Genomic DNA, 23716 nt, shown 5'->3' on the forward strand with positions numbered 1-23716 from the left:
TAGAGATTATTGGAAAATGTCATGACATAGCACAATATTTTTAATGTCTTGATTTTTGTTTGTTTTATAACCAGATCTACTTAGATTATTCAAACTAGAAAAATATTCTTTAGCTCTATGGGCATTAATTCAATCAACTAGAACAGTCACTTTCAGTCTTTTGGATCTACGGAGAACACTGTGTCTCATGTCTCAGGAGTCTAATTTCCTACCCATAATTTACACAGAGAAACATGGTTTATAAATATTTTCTAGCCACATTTTCATTAAAAAATTTTGTTAGCCAGTGTTGTTAGTCTTGCACAATTCTCTGAGCACTGCTTCATTGAATTATCATTCCTGGTTTCTAACTGTCATTGTGGTGAACATAAATGGTCTTTGAACTGAAATTTATTTGCAAAGCTCTGATTTTGAAGAATTCGTTGGGGAACAAATTAAATTTCCCTTTGAGACTAATTTAGTTACTGTACGGTTTATTTCCTCCAAGACACTCTAAACAGCATACGTTGTACGACTTTCCCATACTAGCAAGTAATTTTTTCCTTCAAGAATGACATAGCTGGAGAGGAGGATGAGAAGCCCTGTATCACTGTATCCACAAACAATTGATATACATATATATGTAATAAAGGACATAAAGCATCAACCTTCCAGTGCCTAAAAAGAAATGTATTCTTCCTGTATTACCTATACCTACAAAACAGACAGGGAACATTTGAAGCCAAATTCAGACCTGGTCTAAATGGGTTCAACGCCACTGACTTCAGAAGAGTTTCACCTGCTTTCACCATGTCTGACTTTGGGTTCACAGGGCATAATTCAGCTAAAGCTATCAAGCAACTATTTGCCGTTAGCAGAATTTCATTTAACAAATGGCATCGCTACTTGCTAATTATCCACTTTCAATCTGTAACTAACTGTAATGATAACTTCCAATTACAGGAGAGACTGTGGCTCACAAGTGTCACCCTGGGGGAGCTCTGGGAGAGATTATGCCTCAGGAAACACCATGGTTCCCAGGCTACCTAGGAATCAAGGGACTGTTCAAGCTGCACCATTCTTTGGATGGTGCAGCAAACTCCCCCCTGCATCTCCTGGACAGTTCCACAGGTTGAAACAGAGACGGCAGGGCCACGTCCCCACCCCACTCTCTGCTATTTGCTGCTTTCTTTGGGCTGACTTGCACAGCAGGGGCCCTAGAAATGAATTTTCTCCAACACTAAGGATTGTTAGAGGCCTAGTCCTTCCATGGAGGGGAGGGAGAAAAGGAGTTTGCATTATAGCCCTTCTACTTTCCCCATCACTCAGACCTTACTATCTTTATAGTGGCCTTACTATCTTTATAGCAGTATACATAGGTACAGTATGCCCAACACTTTGTACCTATGTATTTGTTAACCCTTAATTTTTTCCTCTCATATGTTCTAATTTTTATTCCCTAGATTGTATCTAACTCTCACTCCCATCTCTCAGAGAGATTGAAATACATCTGTAGGCTAACCTAATCCAAGTACAATTGCAAAACAAATTATTGAGATCAGAAAAGAATTGAGGATCATAAACCAAAAGGTGACTTGGGGCTTACAAATATTTAACTGTTAGTCTGTGATCCCACAAAGATTTAGACACATGCTTACTGTAACTCTGAGCACCCCTGTATTTACACCCTACCTACTACTGTAATAATCTTCATACAAAATATGCCTTGGAGGTATCATTTGAAAACTAACAACTCACTGATCATTAATATTCTTGTGTGATGTATGTACACAGTGTGTATTAAGAGATATGGATATAAGATACAGTCATGACTAACCTATGTTTAAGCCAGGCATATCAGGGGATGTTGGTAAACAGGTCTGCCCTAAACTAAGGAATGTGCCCGATCATCAGGCAGAGATAATTAAGGTATATTTACATATAAGCAGTAAACAAGGCCATCAAACCAACAAAGGGTGGGGGGAAATTGCCAGAAGCAGAATAATTTGCATTTTAGCAAACACCAGCAGGGGAAGAAAGAGCATGGAGCTTCCTTCACCTTCAGACTCCATGTCACCTTCCTCACAGCTTGAATAAACTACTTTGAGTGATGTCACTCAGAAGAACCCATTTAAAAGGTTTACTGGTCTATAAGGACAGGGGGCCGAATCTCAAGTGTAAGCAATTGAATCAACAGATTGTATACAGCATTACTGTATTATAAAAGTGTATAGCGTGAGGTCTTTTCTGAAAGCTAATGACCAACTGGTAATTAATATAATTGTGAAATGTATATATTAACACTATATGAGAGAATATGGATACTTCATGATACTATGCTTTAAAGTCTGTGGCCAAACAGGGACTCCCTCCCAGACAGCAAAGAAGGTATCCACCTGTCTCCTATGTAAATTGAGCATGGTAGAATCAAAACAATGGAAGCCTTATGTACAGACAAGGTGATAGGATGCCCACAGGAAGGGAAGAACAGCATGAGGTCATCCTGCCTCTTGAAACAAAGTCACTGAACTTTGGAAGTTACAAGCAAGGACAGAAACCAACTTCTTAATCCATCACTAAACAGATACCAGAGAGCAGACCTCTTGCAAGCTGAGAAAGATGGGTGCTTCAACCAAGGAGAGGTTGAAGTCTCTGGAAACTGAATATAGCTGAGAGACGTGCTTAAGCAATCTCTTTCACCTAAGAAGACAAAGGAACCAGGATTTTTGGGCTTCTGGAGAAGATTCTGACTGAGGAGGGGGTCAGACACCATTTTTCTGGAAGACTGTGGGTGAAAAAAGCCATCTTGAACATAGTTGGAATGTCTGCATAATGGCACATGCACCGATCAAGGTTTTACTGGAATTAACCCATCATTCTTTCATCTAGACAGGAACTGGTGCTCTATAGAATATAAAGCTGGGGTGGGCAGGTGTGGGGGTGCATCCTTGCCAAGCAATTTAGAGCTCATGTAAATTCAAGGTATTTTCATTCCTGCTTACCTACAGCAGCTAAATCATCTTCTATATGTCTTTAAATATTAAGAGAACCAGTTTCTCCTTTGTTCTCAGAGTCTTCTCTTTCCAAGTTCATGCTTGTTTTCTCACACCGAAGCTAGGAACTGACATCGAATGCTTTTGGTATTATTTAACATGCACACGCATGCCAAAGCTACTCTCAAAAGCCTATAGAGAACAAGTAGCCTTTTCTTCAAAATAATACTAATTATTTTTTTAAACTGCATATCCAATGTCCAGATAGAAGAACAGGCAGCAGGGAGCTCACTATGAATATCTCATCCAAAGAACAACAGCTGTCTCTACCATCATACATGACTGTGCAAATCCTTAAGCCTTTGACCTTCAGTCCCAAAGGAAAGCATGCTACCAACTGAACCAGTTTGGCACTTGGTACACAGGCACATAATTAAGCAATAACTGATATCTGGTTCTCTCTCTATGGCAGATATAATAGCAGGAAATCTAATAATAAACTAAAAATATTAAATTGGCTGGCACAAAATGTTACTATGTATTATAAAATAGTGCAAGTTAATAAAGCAAAAGTCACTATTTTATGGCATAGGAAGGGGAATTTTTCCTTTGTTACAAAGGAGAGATGTGAACACAAGCGGTGATTCCTTTGAATGGCCACCACAGAGGGAAATAATGAGAACAAACAAGAGATCATGTTGTTTTTCACCACTGCTGGTAATAGCTTATCTAAAGTGATCACTCTCCTTACAATGCGTATGATAATCAAGTTGGGCCATTTCCAGCACAAATCCAGGTTTCCCGCCCCCACACACACACAAACCCACTCTCCTGTTGGTAACAGCTTATCTAAAATGATCACTCTTCTTACAATGTGTATGATAATCAAGGTGGGCCATTTCCAGCACAAATCCAGGGTTTAACAAGAACGTCTGAGGGGGGCGGAGGTAGGAAAAAACAAGAGGAAATAGGTTACCTTGCATAATGACTTAGCCACTCCCAGTCTCTATTCAAGTCTAAGTTAATTGTATCCAATTTGCAAATGAATTCCAATTCAACAGTCTCTCGCTGGAGTCTGGTTTTGAAGTTTTTTTGTTGTAATATCGCAACTTTCATGTCTAATCGCGTGACCAGAGAGATTGAAGTGTTCTCCGACTGGTTTATGAATGTTATAATTCTTGACATCTGATTTGTGTCCATTTATTCTTTTACGTAGAGACTGTCCAGTTTGACCAATGTACATGACAGAGGGGCATTGCTGGCACATGATGGCATATATAGATAAGCTATTACCAGCAGGAGAGTGGGGTGAGGGGAGAGAAAACCTTTTGTAGTGGTAAACACCCATTTTTTCATGCTTTGTGTGTATAAAAAGATCTTCTATACTTTCCACAGTATGCATCCGATGAAGTGAGTTGTAGCTCACGAAAGCTTATGCTCAAATAAATTGGTTAGTCTCTAAGGTGCCACAAGTACTCCTTTTCTTTTTATGTCTAAGGGTATGTCTTCACTGGCACTGGAAGCAAGCCTCGCAGCCTGGGTAGACACTCACGCTAGTGTGGCTTGAGCTAGCACACTAAAAATATCAATGCAGACATTTCAACTTGGGCAGATGCTCAGGTTCTCAAGCCCACCTGACCCCCGCCCCTAGGTTTGAGAGCCCAAGCTCCAGTCCAAGCCACAATGTCCATTCTGCTATTTTTAGCACATTAGTTCAAGTCCTGCTAGCACAAGTCTATCTACCCAGCCTGGAAGGCTGGCATCTAGCTGCCACACAGACATACCATTCATTTGAGCATTCACAGGTTCTGCTTAGTACTAAAACACAAAATTTAGGATCTGCTTATTTTGAATGTTCTAAAGGGCATTAATAATAAATATGTAAATAATAACAATGGAAATATTTATGACATGTTAAGGGAAAAAGAGAGAAAGCAAAACAGCCAAATGCATTATATTTCAGCCTCTGAACATGGAACATCAACTGAACAATATAAAATTGTCATAAGCTTCCTGTGTAAGTGAAAATATATCTCACTACTTGACAATTAATGGAATTATGCAACCACATTAAAAACCATTGTGGGACAGTTGGAGTTGGTGGTTTTTCCAGGAAGTATTGTAACTATTAGTCTTGGTAAATTCATTCTAGTTTGAGTTATAGATTTAGTTCTTTTACAGTCAACAGTCTATTAACGAAAATTAGATTTCTCCTTTCCTATCCTTTCAAGAGACCTACCATACTTACTTTTTTCGTTCTCTGTTTACTTTCTAAGTTTTTTAATTTCTCTGGCTTGATGTGTTCATTTTATGTAATGTCTTGGTGTTCTGGACCTCTAAGTTCAAGACAGTATTCTACTCTTACAGGAGCACAACAAACATCATAATTTTGGATAATATAGCCAAATATTTGCTTGACAATCTGAACCATGGCTTTCAAGTCCATAGTTAAAGAGACACGTGTCAAAACAGTTAAGCTCAAATGTATCTTTAGGGTCAAAAACTCTGTTTATAACGCTGTCTAAAAATCTTTGCATGTTTCATTTAAAAAACAGCCACCAATCATTGCAGCAGTGAGCGATTTAAAAAGCTATCAAAATTGTACAGGTTCTGGATATACATTTATGTACATGCACTATTAGAAATGGAGGACTCCTGGAAGAGGAAATGTATTCACCTGAAGTCACCATACTATTTGGCTCCCCACTATCAGACACCTTTACAATTGTGAAATAGGATTTTCCACAGCCTAACCTTTAGATGAGTCCTTTTGTTAGGTATGAATGCCTGATCAGTGATCCTAAAATAATTTCTGCAATACATAAAGCCCTTTCTAATTACAGTAGAATAATCACAGTTCTGTGTTTGGTTTCAAGGTTTGTTTTTTTTAATCCAAAATATTCAAAAAATTTTTTTTTAAATTATTGGGGCTGTCTAACAAGTCCCTCAACAGTTTAGACTAATTTATAGGATTGATATGTGCCTTTGCTTGTAAATTACTGTCCATTTGAAAGAGGGCTGCAAGGTAAACCACTGAGAAAAGATGAAAGTAAAACCAACGTAGATTTCTAATATTTCAGGTTTTTTCTAGTTTGCCAAATAACTAGAAATGCCAAACGCAGAAAGTATTTCACACAATACGCAGGATAATGCTTGTCTCACTGCTTGCAGGTATTTAGAGCTCAACTGCTTGGAAAGGAATAATTGTTAATTACTTACACTGTGAACTGATTTGCATCACTTGATTATATTTTGGAGGGCAGGGAGTTTTTTCTAAGTGTAATTATTTGTAATAAATCTCTGACAAACAGTCTCTATAGTGATGTCTCAAAACAAACAAACAAACAACAGCTAATAATGAAAAACCTATATCAAAAACAAATTACTGGCACTTTCCATGACTAATTCAGACCTGTCATCCTGCTTGTCATTATTTTTAAAATTAGGTCAGTCAACAATTAATTTTAAATTGCAAACATAACAATGAGAGGGAAGACAAATGCCAGATTGGTAAATCCTGTTGAAAAATTAAACTTAATTTTTAAAAGTACCAAAGAAACCACAACTTTCCAAAATAGGACTGTGCCATCAAACCTGGATTTTTACAATGCCAAGAAAGAGTTCTTATTTTAATCATTTTCATACCAGCTGTTTTCTGAATGAAAAATACTCTAACATCTTTGAACCTGGATTTTGAAAAAGGAACTGTAGCATTCCATTATGTCATTTACTTCAAATGCAGAAGAGTCAGGAGAGGATTTCAAAACTTTAACACAATATATTACTACAAAGGACAATAGGGAGAAGGTGAGCTAAACTTTATGGTCGATGATCTATTAGGAAAAAACCAAGAACAAATAAGTTTACCAATTTAGTAATTATGCCCTCAAAAAAAATCCCTTAATTGTGTAGTAGTGACACTCTACAATCAAAAGAGGTTGCTACAATGACATGTATTTATAGTTATCAATATATTCTTTCAGAAACACTAAGCCGAGGAAGCTACAGTCCATGGGGAGGGTGGGAAATAATTTATTTTGTATGCGGAGATTAGAGAAGTCTGAGAGTTACAACACGTATGTATGCGTACACTGAACGCTTCCTTGGGAATGTTAAGCACTCCTCCTCCTATAAAAATGAAAATATTCCTATACACTATGAATGCTCCAGTGGATGGTAGTGCACAGAAGCCCATTAGTGCTGAGTGACAGGGTTAATGTTTCACTCTTCACAGGAGTCCACTGGTTTCTATGAGATGTTACTCATAGCAGGCTCATGTTTTTAGATGAAATCCATGTGTGTAACATAAGTAGGTCAACTCTTCCTCAGGTGATATTGATATGCCTTAGAATACTTGTTGTTACTATAATGCAACTGCCATTAATATACAAATAAATTACTTCCCTAAATTTAATTAAACAGCAGAGTTAGCTTGGGTATTTAACCTCCCCGGTCAAAGATTTCCAGCTCAACTGTGTGGACCCAGGAAGTTCAAATAAGACGTTTGAGTATTATCTGAACCAAACCCCTAAAACTTTTGGGATTTTCTGAACATTACTGAAAACTCTCCATACATCTATGTGTGAATATACATCCCTTACTGTGCAGGGTTTCAATGTTGAATATGCATTATACTCACAGCATACTGAAATTTTTCATTATGTTCAGGATCATTGGCTTTCACCCTCCGCTCCTCCTCTGAAAAAAGAAAAAAACCCCACCATAGTATCTTAAAAGACCAAATAGAGCTGAGAACAAAAGTATAAGAGATCAGTATATAAACAACACTTCATTAACTTTTAGGAGCACTCAATACACCAATTCTTCATTAAAATCCCAATATAGTTCAACTTTTAAAAAGCTAATCTTCAGACACTTTAGATAGTTCAATGTTAGAGAGAGAGATTTTTTATTTTGCAGTTTCCAGGAATTACTGTTTCAAATGTAATCACCAGATCTCTCGAGGCCAGCAGTGCTACAAACCAAAATGTCACAAAATCCAATAATGCTCTCACAGAGAAAGTGACAGTGCATTCTGCTGTCATGTAAAAGCATATGCCACATTAGTATTCTCGTGCTTGACTAAAGAGGCAAAATGCACTGGTGAGATTATGGGCTAAATTATGGCTCTTCCTTAAGGAGTTCACTTAACAGGAGCACAGGAAGCCCCTCTCCCAACACAGAAGGCAACTATAAAGTGGCTTTCTGATTATCTGATTACAAGGGGTGGAGAGTAATATTATATACACACCCTAGAAGGGGTCATGTCTAAGTAACTAGGAACGTCACCAGTGCATTCTTCCCTGTCCACTGGCTATGGCCAGAAGGGCAGTGAGGGAGGTCAGGGAGAGAGGGAGAGATTTTAAGGAGTATATTTTATTTTTAAGAGGTGTAACAAGTTAGTGCTGAGCATGTTTCCCCCTGCATTGTAGAGACATTATGACAGATTGTACTCTGTGCATGATCAAATTTGATTCCTAAAATAAACTAAATTTTACCAGATTAATTTTATAACCACATGCTAATTTATTGAATAGAACATTATTCAAATGCTAATAGATAAAAGATACAATAGTTTAAATGTGAGCAAATCATTTTACTTCTGTTAGAACAGGTTCAGTAAATAATACCTACTCTCTTGATGTCAGATAGTTAATGGTTTCGCCTCATGTATTTCCACTGAAAACTCCATGAAATAAAGGTTTGTGTATTTATTATATTTTCCATCTCTCGTAGAGTCTTCACTATACATATCAGTCCAACAGTTGGATAAACTCACATTCACTAGATTTCATACTATATGTTAGATAATATGATTTGTTTCCTGATACTTTCTACCTTTATTATTTGTATTACTGACACCCCCATGGTTTGAAACCTTTAGATCCACCACACAAACCTCTGCCACTTGATCTAATGGCATAACCTATAGCGGTCATAGGTTGTCATCTTCTATGTGGACCAGCACTAGAGGGCAATGAGGCACAAACTACGTTTGTGAGTTTCACAGATATCTGAGGACAGCAAACGGATGGTGAGACACAGGAATCTTTGGTTCCACCCCAGGCTCTGGAGGAAAGTGTCCTCTAATTGGCAGATTCTTCTGCCTATTCTCAGCGGGGAGGTCACTGAGCACTGCAGAGACAGGCTCCCTGGTCTCAGTCCTCGTGCCCCGCTGCACCTTGGCCTGGAGCAGCTGAAGGCAGCAATAACAGAGGAAGTCCAGCTTTACCCCTCTTTCCCTGAGCAGAAGCATGCTCAGTCACTCTGTGGGAATTATGCATGCACAATCCAGCCGGAGGTAGAAGCCGTGAGGGGATGGAGCATGCTCAGTTGCTCTGGGAGGATGGCACTTCCTCATACACAGTCTGTTCAGCACTAGGACCTGTGAGAGGCTCAAGCACATTCAATGAGGATGGACTCTTCAGAGATTTAAGATGTTGAAATCAAAGAAGTCTCTACTAATCACATGCAGAATACGATCTTTACAGTTTAGCCAAATTTGAGCAGATTTTTAATAGCAATGGCAAAGGGTACATCACTGACACAACGGCCACCCCATGCCAAATTTTAAGTCTCAGCTTCAAAACATTTCAAAGAAAAGACTACTAGAATTTTTTTAACATGGGAAAAACAATGTGTCTTTCCTTAACCACTTTCTCAAAAATAGCTCAACTATTTTGGCTGAAATTTTCAAAACAAAATTCAGCCTGAGGCAAACATCAAGCACGGAAAATGTCAACCCAAACAATTAAAGTTTGGCAAACTTAGAGGCAACTGAAAACAGGGTCTTACAATGGGAAGAGCCAGACAACCTTAATAACAGGCAACACTACCAGCCCTACCTATAATCTGAGGAGTTACAACTCATTATATTAGGTTAGTTATTCTTCTCACTGTAACAGGATGATATTGTGCTACTGGCAAACCAGGTGCCAGCTCATGCCCAAATCACCATGTCTCAACTGAACACTAACAAATACATAGCTGGAATGAATCTGACTCATCTCTGTGTTAGTACTGTTAAAAACAGGTATAATAATTATGAGAATGTGCTTAGTATTTAGACTTTATTGGATGCTTGTGAATTGCTGCATGCATTAATCTCACCTATAACATCAGTATCCCATATTCTAAGGTAATATTTGAGCAGTTGTATTGTAAGTTTCTGTGACTATCAGACAGGAGAGACACATTAATCAGTGTGAACTGCTGATCTGTAACACAAGGGGTTACGTCCTTCCCAACAGGAAAGGTCCATCAACACCAGGTGGACTACTCTGGGATGTTAAAGAGGACAAAGGACTTTCGGTTAGCCCTAAAGGACATCTAGAGCTTGATTATAGAAGCTTCTATTATGTTTTGAAACTTAAAGTTGTAACTGGTTTGTATATATATGTTTACCTGCTTTAACTTTGCAAATAACTCTCTTATTTCCTCTTCCTATTTGTGACAGGGTGCTAAGCAGAAAACTGCTTAGCCAACCCTCTGTCACTTCAGCTCCAATTCAGGGAGGTGAATTGGACCTGGGTAGACCACCTGCCCCTGATTGGGGAAGCTTGAACAGCTGCTGCCTCATCAGGCTGGGGCTGGATAAGAGCCCCAGGGGAAGGAAGCCAGGGGGGAGCTGGAAAGAGGAAAGCTGCAGTAGAGGAAAGGCAGTGAGGGGAAGCAGAGAGAGATAGCTTGCCCCCTCTCTCCTTCTGGTGGACTGCAAGAAGGGGACTACTTGTATGGTGGAAAGGTGGTGGGAGAACAGCCTGTAAATAAAAGCACCAGGTGGGCACTGCACCAAAAGGTTTCTGTGTGACTTTCTCAGCCCAGCGGGGGCAGGAGCCAGGAGGGCCCTGCAGGGACGCTGCTACACTATTTAATAAATCTTCATATATTTTATTATAGGACAGGCTACAAGCAATGTCTTTGATGTGAGATCTAAGGTGCAGTTGACCTGGGTTAAGTGACTGGTCCTTTGGGACTATGAGTATCCTGAATATTGCTGTGATTCTATCACAAAGGTAGACTCACCTGCTGGTGAGACAGATCAGAATACTCAAGGGGACTGTCTGTGATTCCATGTTAGGGCTGTTATAGTGTTGGGGTCTGTTATAGTGTCTGAGGAGTTTACACTTGATTACTGGTTCGTGAAATCTAAGTATAGAACTCACAGCCCATTTGGGGTTTGTGCCCTGCTTCCTATCAGTCTGCTCGGAGACTCACCAGCAGCATTACAGATATGCTACATTTGAAAAGAAAAAAAAAAAAGTTCCGTCATATTGAACAGATGCTTCTTTGCACTTTTGATAATCTGACTCAAATGATTTCATCTCCCACAGGATGCCCACAACAGCCAATTAATTTATTTTGGTCACAACTGGTTTATCATTAACAGAAGTGTTTCTAGCTCACTACGTTTCTTTAATCAGCAAAGACACTTCAAAAAAAAAAACAAAAAAAAACATGCCAAGACCTGTATATAAGAGAAAAGTAACCTCAGCTCTAAAAGGGAACAAAAACTGTAGATTAATACACTTTAATCCAATAACAAAGCAAATATATGGGTACAATCTGAAGAAAGTCGAAACTGTCTAAACTTAATTATTAAACCAAGACCAAACTGAAAAAAAAAGTCCTAACCTTTGGCTAATATATTTTAAAGACAGACAAAACAAGACTTCCTCCAAGAGAGAAACTAACTAATAATGTATCAATAAAAAATTAAACCTCTGAGGGATATGCTTCCACAGCCCATACCACAGAAATAGCATTAAGCTTCCCTGTGCGCTAGAACAGGGAACAGTAGAACCTCAGAGTTATGAACACCTCAGGAATGGAGGCTGTTCATAACTCTGAAACATTCGTAATTCTAAACAAAACATATTAGGGTTGTTCTTTCAAAAGTTTACAACTGAACATTGACTTAATGCAGCTTTGAAACTTTACTATGCAGAAGAAAAATGCTGCTTTTAACCATCTTAATTTAATGAAACAAGCCCAGAAAACAGTTTCCTTCCCTTGTAAAATCTTTTTTTTAAACTTTCCCTTTATTTTTTTAGTAGTTTACATTTAACACAGCACGGTACTTACTTTTCTTTTTGTCTCTGCTAGTGCCTGATTGAGTACTTCCTGTTCCAAATGAGGTGTGTGGTTGACCAGACAGTTCATAACTCTGGTGTTCATAACTCTGAGCTTCTATTGTATACCTATTAGTTCAGTCTGAGAGTTTTCAGTTAGAACAATGACATTTCTACATCCTGAATAGCTCTGCAGGCAGCAGAGTTTTGCTAGTCTGGGGATATTCATTTGTATGGTATGCAGAAAAAAAAACGACTATCTAGCTTTTGGATAGGCCAATTTAAAATGCAAAAAGACACAGCACACTTCACCATTACACTTCAGACAGAACAAGAACATTTTGGTCCTTGTTTTACATCCTTTCAGCTGGATGCCAAGGATGACTAATTCCCTTAGGTTCCTTCAAAAGTCCTAGCCTAAATCTTTGAGTTCTGTATTCTACATTTTGCATGACAAGAAATATACAAAGCCCAGAACATAGGACAAAAAATATAATGCAATTATATATTTGAATAAATAGGACCAAGCCAACCACTATAAAAATAACAAAGAAACATGCAGTAATTAATGATACTCATCTTCCATCTGTGTGAAAAATCATTTCTACCTGATACTTTATTCTTGCTATGAAGAGTTATAAATCCTCTCCAGGACAGCAACGTCTGGAGACATTTTCCAGACATTTCCTTAGATATAGTCATACTTTCAAAGATTTTTGTATTTCTATAATTCATCCAAAACATGTATCTTGAGTGAGCTAGTTATTCAACACAACATCCCAGGGGGCTTTCAGTGTTGAAAACAGATACTACTGCATGTCCAAACAACAACAAACAAGCAATCATTTCTGTGTCCAAGCTATCTTTAAAAGAAGTGCACCAGTCTCCCCACAAAACGAAAAAGACACTGGCATTTCAAGGTTTTCAAAGCCAACACTGAAACTTTGGTGCAATACATTAGCAATGAGTTAGCAAAACTGTTTTCAACATTTGCCTGTTTAAGTGATGCCCAACTGTTTATCGGCTTTTCATAAGAAGGGAAAGAGATTGACTTTTGCAATTCCTGAAAAGCAATGTTAGAATCTCTCAGGGTCGATAAAAATCAACAATTTAAAAAAAATCAGATTTTTTTAATTTAAATTGGCTTTTTTTGATAAAATTCTTTTTGAGGAAAAAAACCTATCTAAAGATAGTTTTAAGATAGCTCAAAGATAGCTCATCATGGAATAGGGATTATAAATTGTAATTCTTTAGTATGAGACAACATATTCATGTAATGTTTAAGAAAAGTTTTGTAAATGCGTTCCAATAGTTCATGGATTAAGGACCCAATTTTATAGGATTCCAGGGGCTTCTGTATAGATTATTTAGGTTAATCTTTCTATCTACCCAATGGGACTCAGTGCTCAGTCTAGAAGATACAATCGGAGATGCTTAGTTTTGCAGTTCTCAAACTGTGGATTTGTGTCTCCAGAGAGAACATGCTTGTTCATAGCAAAAATGTTTTTAAATAAACAATATAAGACCTCAACTCTATTGTCCCTCTACAAATTTGTGTGCACAGAGTCAATCCCTTACCTCTCTCTAAAAGTGCAAAGTTTCAAAAAGTCAGTGAATAGAAGTCTGTTGGGGGCAGAACAGATCTGGACAAGGAGAATAAGTCTGGAGATAAATGTGAGAAGGGAGGGACAGGCAGTAGAAACAACAGTGAAACGGTTTGAGCAGCATATTCCAGAAGTCTTGAGGTCTTTCTGAAAGTAGCCTTCATTGATCTACCATACCATTCCCTCACTAGCAGGGAAAACCTATAATGGCAACAGGCCACAAAAGAGACCCAGTTTGGGAATATTTTAATGAAGTTCCTCTATCTGTGGGTAAGACAGGCATGTGTGCAAAATGCAAACAGTGCAACAAAGAAATGCAAAGCCTTTTTGCCCGAATGAAACAACATCATGAGAAGTGTTTCTTCTCAGGAGGAAGCTGCGTTGAAGATAATGAAAGGAACATGTCTGAACATGCAGGATCTTCAGGTAGGTAAACTTTTTTATTTCATACTTCTTTCTTAAGGACTGCCTGTCTTCCTTCTGGACTATTCTTGAATTCTCATGTTTGAGCAAAAAATATAATTGTTACTCTATGGTACTATCATTTTAGATGCAGTTGTGATAAAAAGTAAATAGCTGAAATAGGCAGATCTTTCTTTTACAATTTCACCATTAAAGTAGTACTGTCAGTGACCGCAATGAGTAATACTAAATGAGCAGGATAGTAATATAATTAAATAGTGCATTGACTCAGGACTTGGCTACACTTGCAAGTTAGAGTGCATTAAATCAGCCCCAGGCACCCTAACTCCTGAGGTGTCCACACTGGCAAGCACCTGGACTCCGTGGTTGGAGTGCCTCTGGTAATCTACCTTCACGAGAAGCATAGAGCTTGCTGTGCCCTGGCTGAAACGCCCGGGTGTCTGTGTGGACGACGTGATGCATTACTGTGCTGTGATTGGCCTCCAGAAACATCCCATAATCCCTTGAAGTCAAGTGGCCACTCTGGTCATTGTTTTGAACTCGGCAGCAGGTATGCGGTTATCCCCTTTCAAAGCTCCATTTCTGACAGCCGGCTGCTTATCTGCTCAGGGATACTAAGCAAACCATTATTGTGGAATTCTGCTGCTGCAGAGGCAGGCGTGTGTGAGCGAGAGAGGCGGGGGGAGCTGATGTTGGGGTTTCCCCTGCTGCTGTCTGAACTTACGAGACAGCATGCTGACACACTCTCTGCCCCCCAAAACACACTGTCTTTCCCCCCACATACACACAACACACTCCCTGTCACACTCCACCCCCTCATTTGAAAAGCACACTGCAGCCACTTGCACACTGGGATAGCTACCACAATGCACGGCTCTGTGTGGCATTGCTAATGTGGCCATGCCACTGAGCTTGCAGCTGACCGTGTAAACACATGGCAGCGCTTTCCCTGCTGCAGTCTCTGAGGGCTGGTTTAACTCCCAGCGCTCTACATCTGCAAGTGTAGCCATAGCCTTATTTTGCTTAGGAGAATCCATCCTCCACATACAGGATTCTGAAGACTATCCACCTTCAAGATCACCATCATTTTCTATAGTTTCAGAATTATCTGCCAGTGATAGTGTTTCAGTCACATCATGTATATCACAAAGCCATAGTATATCACTTGTAGCAAAAAGGGAAAAAAATCTCCATCATCCAGTAACAACCATAGATAAGTTTGTGATAAGAACCAGCAGATTACGAAAAGATTAAAAAATTGTCTGGTTTGTTTAATGCAACCAACATTCCATATGATTGAGAATCCACACTTCATTAACATGGCTCAGTCAATAAGACCAGTCCACCCAACAGAACAGATGTCAGAGGCAAATTGCTGGATAAAGCATATGAAAGAGAAATTGAGCAGTGTGCAAAAAGTCTAGAGGGTGAAATTGTTAACCTGAGTCTTTATGGGTGGAGCAATGTCCACAATGATCCTGTTGTATGTGCTTGTGTGACAACCAAAGAAGGGAATGTCTTCCTTACAGAAACAATTGATACATCAGGAAATGCACACACAGCAGAATACTTACAAGAAGTAGCAGTAAAAGGTATAACAAACTGCGGGGAAAAAATTAAAATGTCTAGTACGCAGCTTGGTCACAGACAATGCTGCAAATGTATCCAAGATGAGAAAAAATTATTTCGAAGAGAGTTCCAAGCTAATAACATACGGTTGCAGTGCTCATATGATGCACCTCCTAGCCAAAGATTTCAGTGTTCCAGAAATAAAGGCTAATGTTGCTGAAATTGCAAAATACTTCTGTAACAACCACTTTGTAGCAGCTGCTCTGAAAAAAGTGGGAGGAACCAAGCTCACTCTCCCACAAGACGTGCGATGGAACTCAGTAGTGGACTGTTTTGAGCACTGTATCAAGAACTGGCCTAATGTGATGACAGTTTGAAAACAAAATTGTGAAAAAATACATGGCACTGTCACAACCAAAGTTCCCAACATGGGGCTGAAGATAAAGGTTGAACACATGCTGAGTACCCTGAAGCCTAGTTCTGCAGCCTTGAACAAAATGCAGGGAAATAGCTATTTTATTGCTGATGCTGTTGAAATTTGGAAGGAACTGAGTGAGATCTTAAAAAGAGAAATATGCAATGACATAATAATTTTTAAATTACAAGCATTAAAAAAACCAATGGGACAAGCACTATCTCCAACTCATTTTCTTGCAAATATTCTCAATACTCAGTACCAGGGTCAAACCTTAACTGCTGAAGAAAAGGCGTTGGCTATGACATGGACATCCAGCAATCATCCCGCCATAATGCCAACTATAATAAACTTCAGAGCTAGGAATGAACCATTCAAGAAATATATGTTTGCTGATGATGTTTTAAAGAAAGTCACACCAGTGAACAGTTGGAAGTCACTTAAACACTTGGATTCAGAGACTGTTGAAGTGAAGAACTAAAAAAGAGCCACCGTGGCTTAACAACCATGTAAAAGAAGGAGTGAGAGATAAAAAGGCATCTTTTAAAAAATGTAAGTCAAATCCTAGTGAAGTAAATAAAAAGGAGCATAAACACTGCCAAATTAAATGTAAAAATGTAATAAGAAAAGCCAAAAAGGAGTTTGAAGAACAGCTAGCCAAAAACTCAAAAGGTAATAACAAAATGTTTTTTAAGTATATAAGAAGCAGGAAGCCTGCTAAACAACCAATGGGGCCCTGGACAATCGAGATACAAAAGGAGCACTTAAAGATGATAAAGTCATCGCAGAGAAACTAAATGAATTCTTTGCTTCAGTCTTCACGGCTGAGGATGTTAGGGAGATTCCCAAACCTGAGCCATCTTTTGTAGATGGCAAATCTGAGGAATTGTCACAGATTGAAGTGCAACTAGAGGAGGTTTTGGAATTAATTGAGAAACTTAACAATAACATGTCACCGGGGCCAGATGGCATTCACCCAAGAGTTCTGAAAGAACTCAAATGTGAAATTGTGGAACTATTAACTATGGTTTGTAACCTGTCCTTTAAATCAGCTACTGTACCCAATGACTGGAAGATAGCTAATGTAACACCAATATTTAAGAGATGATCCTGGCAATTACAGACCGGTAAATCTAACATCAGTACCGGGCAAATTAGTTGAAACAATAGTAAAGAATAAAATTGTCAGACACATAGAAGAACATAAATTGTTGCGCAAAAGTCAACATGGTTTCTGTAAAGGGAGATCATGTCTTACTAATCTATTAGAGTTCTTTGAGGGGGTCAACAAACATGTAGACAAGAGGGATCCAGTGGACATAGTGTACTTAAGAGTACAAAGATTTCCAGAAGGCCTTTGACAAAGTCCCTCACCAAAGGCTCTTACGTAAATTAAGTTGTCATGGGATAAGAGGGAAAAGCCTTTCATGGATTGAGAACTGGTTAAAAGACAGGGAACAAAGGGTAGGAATAAATCGTAAATTTTCAAAATGTAGAGGGGTAACTAGTGGTGTTACCCAAGGGTCAGTCTTGGGACCAATGCTATTCAACTTATTCATAAATGGTCTGGAGAAAGGGGTAAACAGTGAGGTGTCAAAGTTTGCAGATGATACTAAACTGCTCAAGATGCTTAAGACCAAAGTAGACTGTGAAGAACTTCAAAAAGATCTCACAAAACAAAGTGATTGGGCAACAAAATGGCAAATGAAATTTAATGTGGATAAATGTACAGTAATCCACACCTGAAAAAATAACCCCAACTATACATACGATATGATGGGGGCTAATTTAACTACAACTAATCAGGAGAAAGATCTTGAAGTCATCGTGGATAGTTCTCTGAAGATGTCCACACAGTGTGCAGCGGCAATCAAAAAAGCAAACGGGATGTTAGGAATCATTAAAAAAGGGATAGAGAATAAGACGGAGAAAATCTTATTGCCCTTATATAAATCCATGGTACGCCCACATCTTGAATACTGTGTACAGATGTGGTCCCCTCATCTCAAAAAAGATATACTGGCATTAGACAAGGTTCAGAAAAGGGCAACTAAAATGATTAGGAGTTTGGAACGGGTCCCATATGAGGAGAGATTAAAGAAGCTAGGACTTTTCAACTTGGAAAAGAGGAGACTAAGTGGGGATATGACAGAGGTATATAAAATCATGTGTGGTGTGGAGAAAGTGAACAAGGAAAAGTTATTTACTTGTTCCCATAGTATAAGAACTAAAGGCCACCAAATGAAATTAATGCCTAACAGGTTTAAAACAAATAAAAGGAAGTTCTTCTTCACTCAGCGCACAGTCAACCTGTGGAACTCCTTGCCTGAGGAGGTTGTGAAGGCTAGGACTATAACAGGGTTTAAAAGAGAACTAGATAAATTCATGGAGGTTAAGTCCATTAATGGCTATTAGCCAGGATGGGTAAGGAATGGTGTCCCTAGCCTCTGTTTGTCAGAGGGTGGAGATAGATGGCAGGAAAGTGATCGCTTGATCATTACCTGTTAGGTTCACTTCCTATGGGGGACCTGGCATTGGCCACTGTCGGTAGGCAGGATACTGAGCTGGATGGACCTTTGATCTGACCCAGTATGGCCTTTCTTATGATAATCTCACTTTTAACAGCAGTTGCTTCTTCTGCTGGTGTAGAAAGACTATTTTCTTTGTTTGGACTAATTCATTCCAAATTGAGACCTCATTTGGGATCTGAAAAAGCAGGAAAGCTTGTTTTTCTTTTTCAGATTATGAACAAACAAGAAAACGAAGGTGAAGGTGAAGGCGACTGAGTTAGCTGCAGAAGCCAATATTTGAAGTTTCTCATGTTGACCTGGCTGACATAGTCAATTTAATTTTTGGTTGGTTTTTTTTCAATATTTCATTTAACTATTTTAGTTAAAAACAATTTTAACAAAAACAAACCCGATTTTAAAAAACTTGAATGTTTAACTAAATTCAAAAATTCATATGCTTGTTTTGTTAAAATATTGTATGTTTGCTGTTGAAGAAAAAAATCCAAAATACATAACGTTGTTTTAGTTAAATAAAACAATTTAAATGTCTGTCTGGTGATGTTCTCCTCCTAATACAGCGTGGCAAGAAAATCCTCCAAATATTAATGATTAACCTGTTGAATTGGAAATAGTTCATCTCCCAATGACTTCATAAATATCTGCTTCAATTACCTTTGGTAAATGAAATAACCAAACAATCATTCATTTTCTGATATAGCTATAAAACTCCTCTGAAAAGTTTTCAAAATAAATCACTTTAAAAATGTATAGTGTGTACCTTCTAAAAACGAAACCTACATCTATCTCTGAGTTGAGAAGAATATGTATTAAGGTTATAACAACCAACAAAAATGCACTTTTATGTTGAAATCCATGATTAAATCGAGTCTTCCTGACTATAGATTTAAATCAAATCCACCCTGGAATCTCTCCTTAGGTTTTGAGCCCAAGTGTGCATTGATCAGAGGTTTCAAGGAGGCTACAGCAGCCTCTTTACCAACTTGCCTACGGGCAATACCAAGACACATGCCACATGCTCTTGTACACATGAAGTAGAACTTAGATATTTGGTACGTTAGGAAAAAATTAGATCCAAAGTTTAGGGGGGGTTGATTTGATTTGGCTCATTGTAAGAATAGGAGAAAGTTGCAAATCTGGATCTAGGTTCAAATTCTAAACCCCCATCTATGCAATCTTTCATTTTGGTTTAACACATTCTAGCAAAAACTAGGAAACTCACAATTTCCAAGAATGAAGGCCAAATTTTTCAAACCTGTTCTCCTCAAGTTAGGCTTCTAAATTAAAAGGGAACTGACTTTCAGAGGTGCTTACAGCTCCTGTTAACTTCTGTGGAAGACATAGATGCACAGAATTTCTAACAAATCAGGACACACACACCCCTCGCGGGGGAGGAGGGGACGACACAAGGAGAAAGAAACACGACCTAGCTATGGGTTTAGGTGCCTAACAAAGACCCTGTGTTTGAAGAGTTCAGCCTGTGCCTATGTATTTTGCATATCACTTGTTTTACCAGGATTTCATGCCTCTACCACTGCAGTAGAAATGCAAGTTTTTAGAAGCACAAAATGAAGGAAAATTAATTATTCTGATGACTCTATCAGCAAGTTAAAGTAACAAAGATCAGTAAGGAAGGAAAATAAATGACATTCAAATTCATACTAATGATTTATTGTGCAAAATGCCATGAGGTATAAAATTATGTATTACATTTTTAATTGACAAAACAATTTCAAATTTTGCTCCAGAACCACAAAGTTTTAAATATCAGATGTAGTGTGGCCAACTTTCACAATTTTATCATGATTCTTGCAATATTTTTTTCTTAAAGCCCCAGATCTGGAGTCATGCAATTACATGAAAACATCAGCATTCTTTTTTTTTTTTAAAAAAGATACATTCCTGGCACCTCTGGATGCACAAGAACCAAAAGGAAATGAAGCGAACCCAGCTATTTTTTTTTATTTAAATTTAATTTTAAAAATGCTATGATTTACACTTAATCTCATGATTTTTGAACATTCAGGATGGATGATGTTGTAGCTGCCCCGTAACACAGAGGGACCCTAGTTTGCCATCAAGGAGAAGCAGTAGCACAGGAATATAGAAGAAGAACAACACAGTAGACACCCAGACAGTTAGCAAAACAACACAATGAGAAAGCCAAACATAACAGATAGATGTTCAGGGTGATGAGAGACTGAAGATTTAAGCAAGGTTCTTTTATTTTAAAAGATGCACGGTATTCTGTACACAACTGGCATGGACCATTTCAAACTTTTTAGATACTGAATGCAGAGAAGGGGTATAACCATGCACACACTCAAGGCTCTATAACCACAGAAGAAGGTTAGTACCATAAACAACAGTTATCAGATTATGAAGTGCAAGTCAGGCCAAAAATCCAAGTAGAGAAGAGTCGGAACCAAATGTCCGATTAAACACCCATAAATTTCTATCTATAAATTTTGCAACTGATCACTAATTTTTAAGGAGTCAAAATACAGATCCATATCTGATCCAAGTGCCCTTGTTTCAAAAATCTTGAATGGACATTAACATTACTGTTCTCCACCTATATGGTAATGATCATGATTTACATCTCTATGATGCCTTTCATTCAAAAGAATCCAAAAATTGCTTCCCAAACTGAAATCATTTCCACTCACCTTTGTGAAATACAGGGGGTTTTGCTATAGGCATGACTGGCATAGGACTTGTTTCCAACTACATAATTCCTGTGTTACAAGTTCCACCCCAACAACGAACCACAGCAGTGTTCTCTGAAATGCCAGCAGTTCAAAAAAGGTAGTACCATATATGTGGCGCAAGACTATGTGGCTGTTTTGCACTACATTCCTAAAGATGTCAATTAAACAGCAGGCAAGCAGTTAAAGCAGGATTTTGAATTTTCCCTTTAATAATTTGTTTGGTAGCTAATCTTCCAGCCAGCAGTATATATTTTTGAAATTGCATCAAAACAATTTCTTTTAACAAAGAAAAACCTAATTTAGCACAGTTTTTGCATAAATGTTGATGTGTAAGGTCACCAGAACAAATCTTTTAAAAAATGGAGGAATTCTATTGGACAAGACTACAGCGCTCTAGCTTTGTATAAATAAGTATTTAACAGAGATTGACCCAATCAAAATCCTAAATCTAAATATCTCAAAATTTGAAAGTAAATTAAATTCAAACCTATTGCTGAATTTTTCAAATGGTCTTTTGTCTTTGTAATGGACCAAACTAAAACCCCAAAGTGAACTCATTACTTGAGACCCCCTCTAACATTTGGATAGCAAGAGTTGTGCCAGTCCTAAAAAGTGCATACTTAGGAAGCATCACAATACCCTTTTTTACAAAGGTTACAAAAGTTCACATAAGCTAGATGAGTAACTTCAGCAGCAGTCAATATTCATGCTTTAGACCCTTTCTGACCTTTTGTGAATTAATTAATTCCACACAGCAAAGTGTGTTGCACTGTGATTCCTGGGCAATACACTAAAGAAACAGGAAAAGCACAAGTTACACTAAATTGTTTATTTTCTATTAAAAACTAGTTACAGCAATCCAGCTTTTTGCGTAGGTGGCATCTGGCTCCAGGGCAGAAGTGAGAAAGCTAAACTAAGTTTCATTTTCTGTTCCTCACTTCTCACAGATGTATGTCAGTGCTAGAAAGTACAAACAGAAACCTAGGGAAATGAAAACTGGAGCAGTGCAAACCAGATAACTCTGAACTCATGTTTAACTACCGGAGTCACCATAGTTGTCACACACAGAGACCTGTAAAGATCATTTTTATCAGGCTGATACACCCTTACAGATGTTCCCCCCAACATCAGCAAAGAACAATTCCCAACTATCATAATCAGACCCAAATGAGCTTAAATGATAGTCACCCATTGAAATACCTTGATGCCCATCTCCTTCATCACCATTCATTACAGCACTTAGATGATACCATTTGCTTGGCAGCCAATGTTTACAGGTCAATGTAGTTTAGGAGTCCAAGTCCTTCTCAGTAAACTTTTAGTGTTGCAAAATCTCCAGAAACAGCTATTGTTGAAACCATAGTCCCACTTCCCCTGCAGTCTGGCACTGATAAGCTCAACAGTCACACACTAGGTGTGAGAAACGGAAGGGGTGAATCAGCCCAAGAGCAGCAAAAATTGACAGTTTATAAATTAACATAAGCCAGAATGGTACACGTTGAAAATAGAAATGAAAAAACAAAATGCAGGATAACTGAGGGGTAGCATTCATGGGAACTTTGAATGACAAATCAAGGCAGCTTCCACAACCTCCCTAGGCAGTCTGTTCCATTGTCCTACTATTCTTACAGTTAGGAAGTTTTTCCTGAGTTTTAATCTAAATCTGCTATGCTGCAGTTTGAACCCATTGCCTCTTTTCCGGCATTCTGTGGCAAGAGAGAACAACTTTTCCCCATTTCCTTTATGGCAGCCTTTCAAGTATTTGAAGACCGCTATCATATCCCCCCTTAATCTCCTCTTTTCCAAACTGATCATACCCAGTTACTTCAGCCTTTGCTCATATGGTTTGCATTCCATCCCTTTGATCATCTTTGTCACTCGCCTCTCGATCCTTTCCAGTTTCTCTACATCCTTTCTATACATAAGTGACCAAAACTGGACACAGTACTCCAGCTGAGGCCTAACCAGCGCCAAATAGAGCAGTACTATCACCTCCCATGACATGTATACTATGCCTCTGTTAATGCAACCCAAAACTGCATTTGCCTTTTTTTGCAACAGCATCGCACTGTTGACTTATGTGGAGGTTGTGATCCACTACAAGTCCCAGATCCTTCTCAGAAGTGCTGCTGCCAAGCCAGTTATACCCCATTTTGTATTTGTTTTGTCTTCCCTAAATATAGCACCTTATATTTGTCTTTGCTGAGTTTCATTTTGTTGTCTATAGCCCCAGATCTCCAATTTATCAAGATCCCTTTGAATTTTAGCTGTATCCTCCAAAGTGTTTGCAATTCCCCACAGCTTTGTGTCATCTGCAAATGTGATCAGTATGCTCTCTATTCCTACATCTATGTCATTAATAAAGATGTTAAATAATACTGGATACAGAACAGACTCCTGTGGAACTCCGCTCGAGACTTCCT

At 38.4% G+C, this 23716-nt stretch overlaps 1 protein-coding gene across 12 annotated transcripts in view; it reads right to left on the reverse strand.

Annotated features, from left to right (window-relative positions):
* The window catches only part of ATP8B4 (ATPase phospholipid transporting 8B4 (putative)), a 144032-nt gene extending 121278 nt beyond the window's left edge, over nucleotides 1-22754 (reverse strand). For 2 of the 12 annotated variants that reach the window (XM_043524462.1, XM_043524458.1), the window contains exons 1-2: nucleotides 22494-22750; nucleotides 7612-7670 (exon numbers count right to left, since the gene is read on the reverse strand). In XM_043524462.1, coding sequence (XP_043380397.1) covers nucleotides 7612-7670; nucleotides 22494-22524 — 90 coding nt within the window. In that variant the 5' untranslated portion in view covers nucleotides 22525-22750. Of the gene's footprint in view, nucleotides 1-7611; nucleotides 7671-12056; nucleotides 13193-21251; nucleotides 21438-22481 lie in introns of those variants that run through there. The other 10 variants (XM_043524465.1, XM_043524461.1, XM_043524464.1 and 7 more) reach the window with 9 other exon arrangements.
* Nucleotides 22755-23716: the final 962 nt, after the last annotated feature.

The sequence above is a fragment of the Chelonia mydas genome, chromosome 10, assembly GCF_015237465.2.
Source record: "Chelonia mydas isolate rCheMyd1 chromosome 10, rCheMyd1.pri.v2, whole genome shotgun sequence".
Classification (NCBI taxonomy): domain Eukaryota; kingdom Metazoa; phylum Chordata; order Testudines; family Cheloniidae; genus Chelonia; species Chelonia mydas.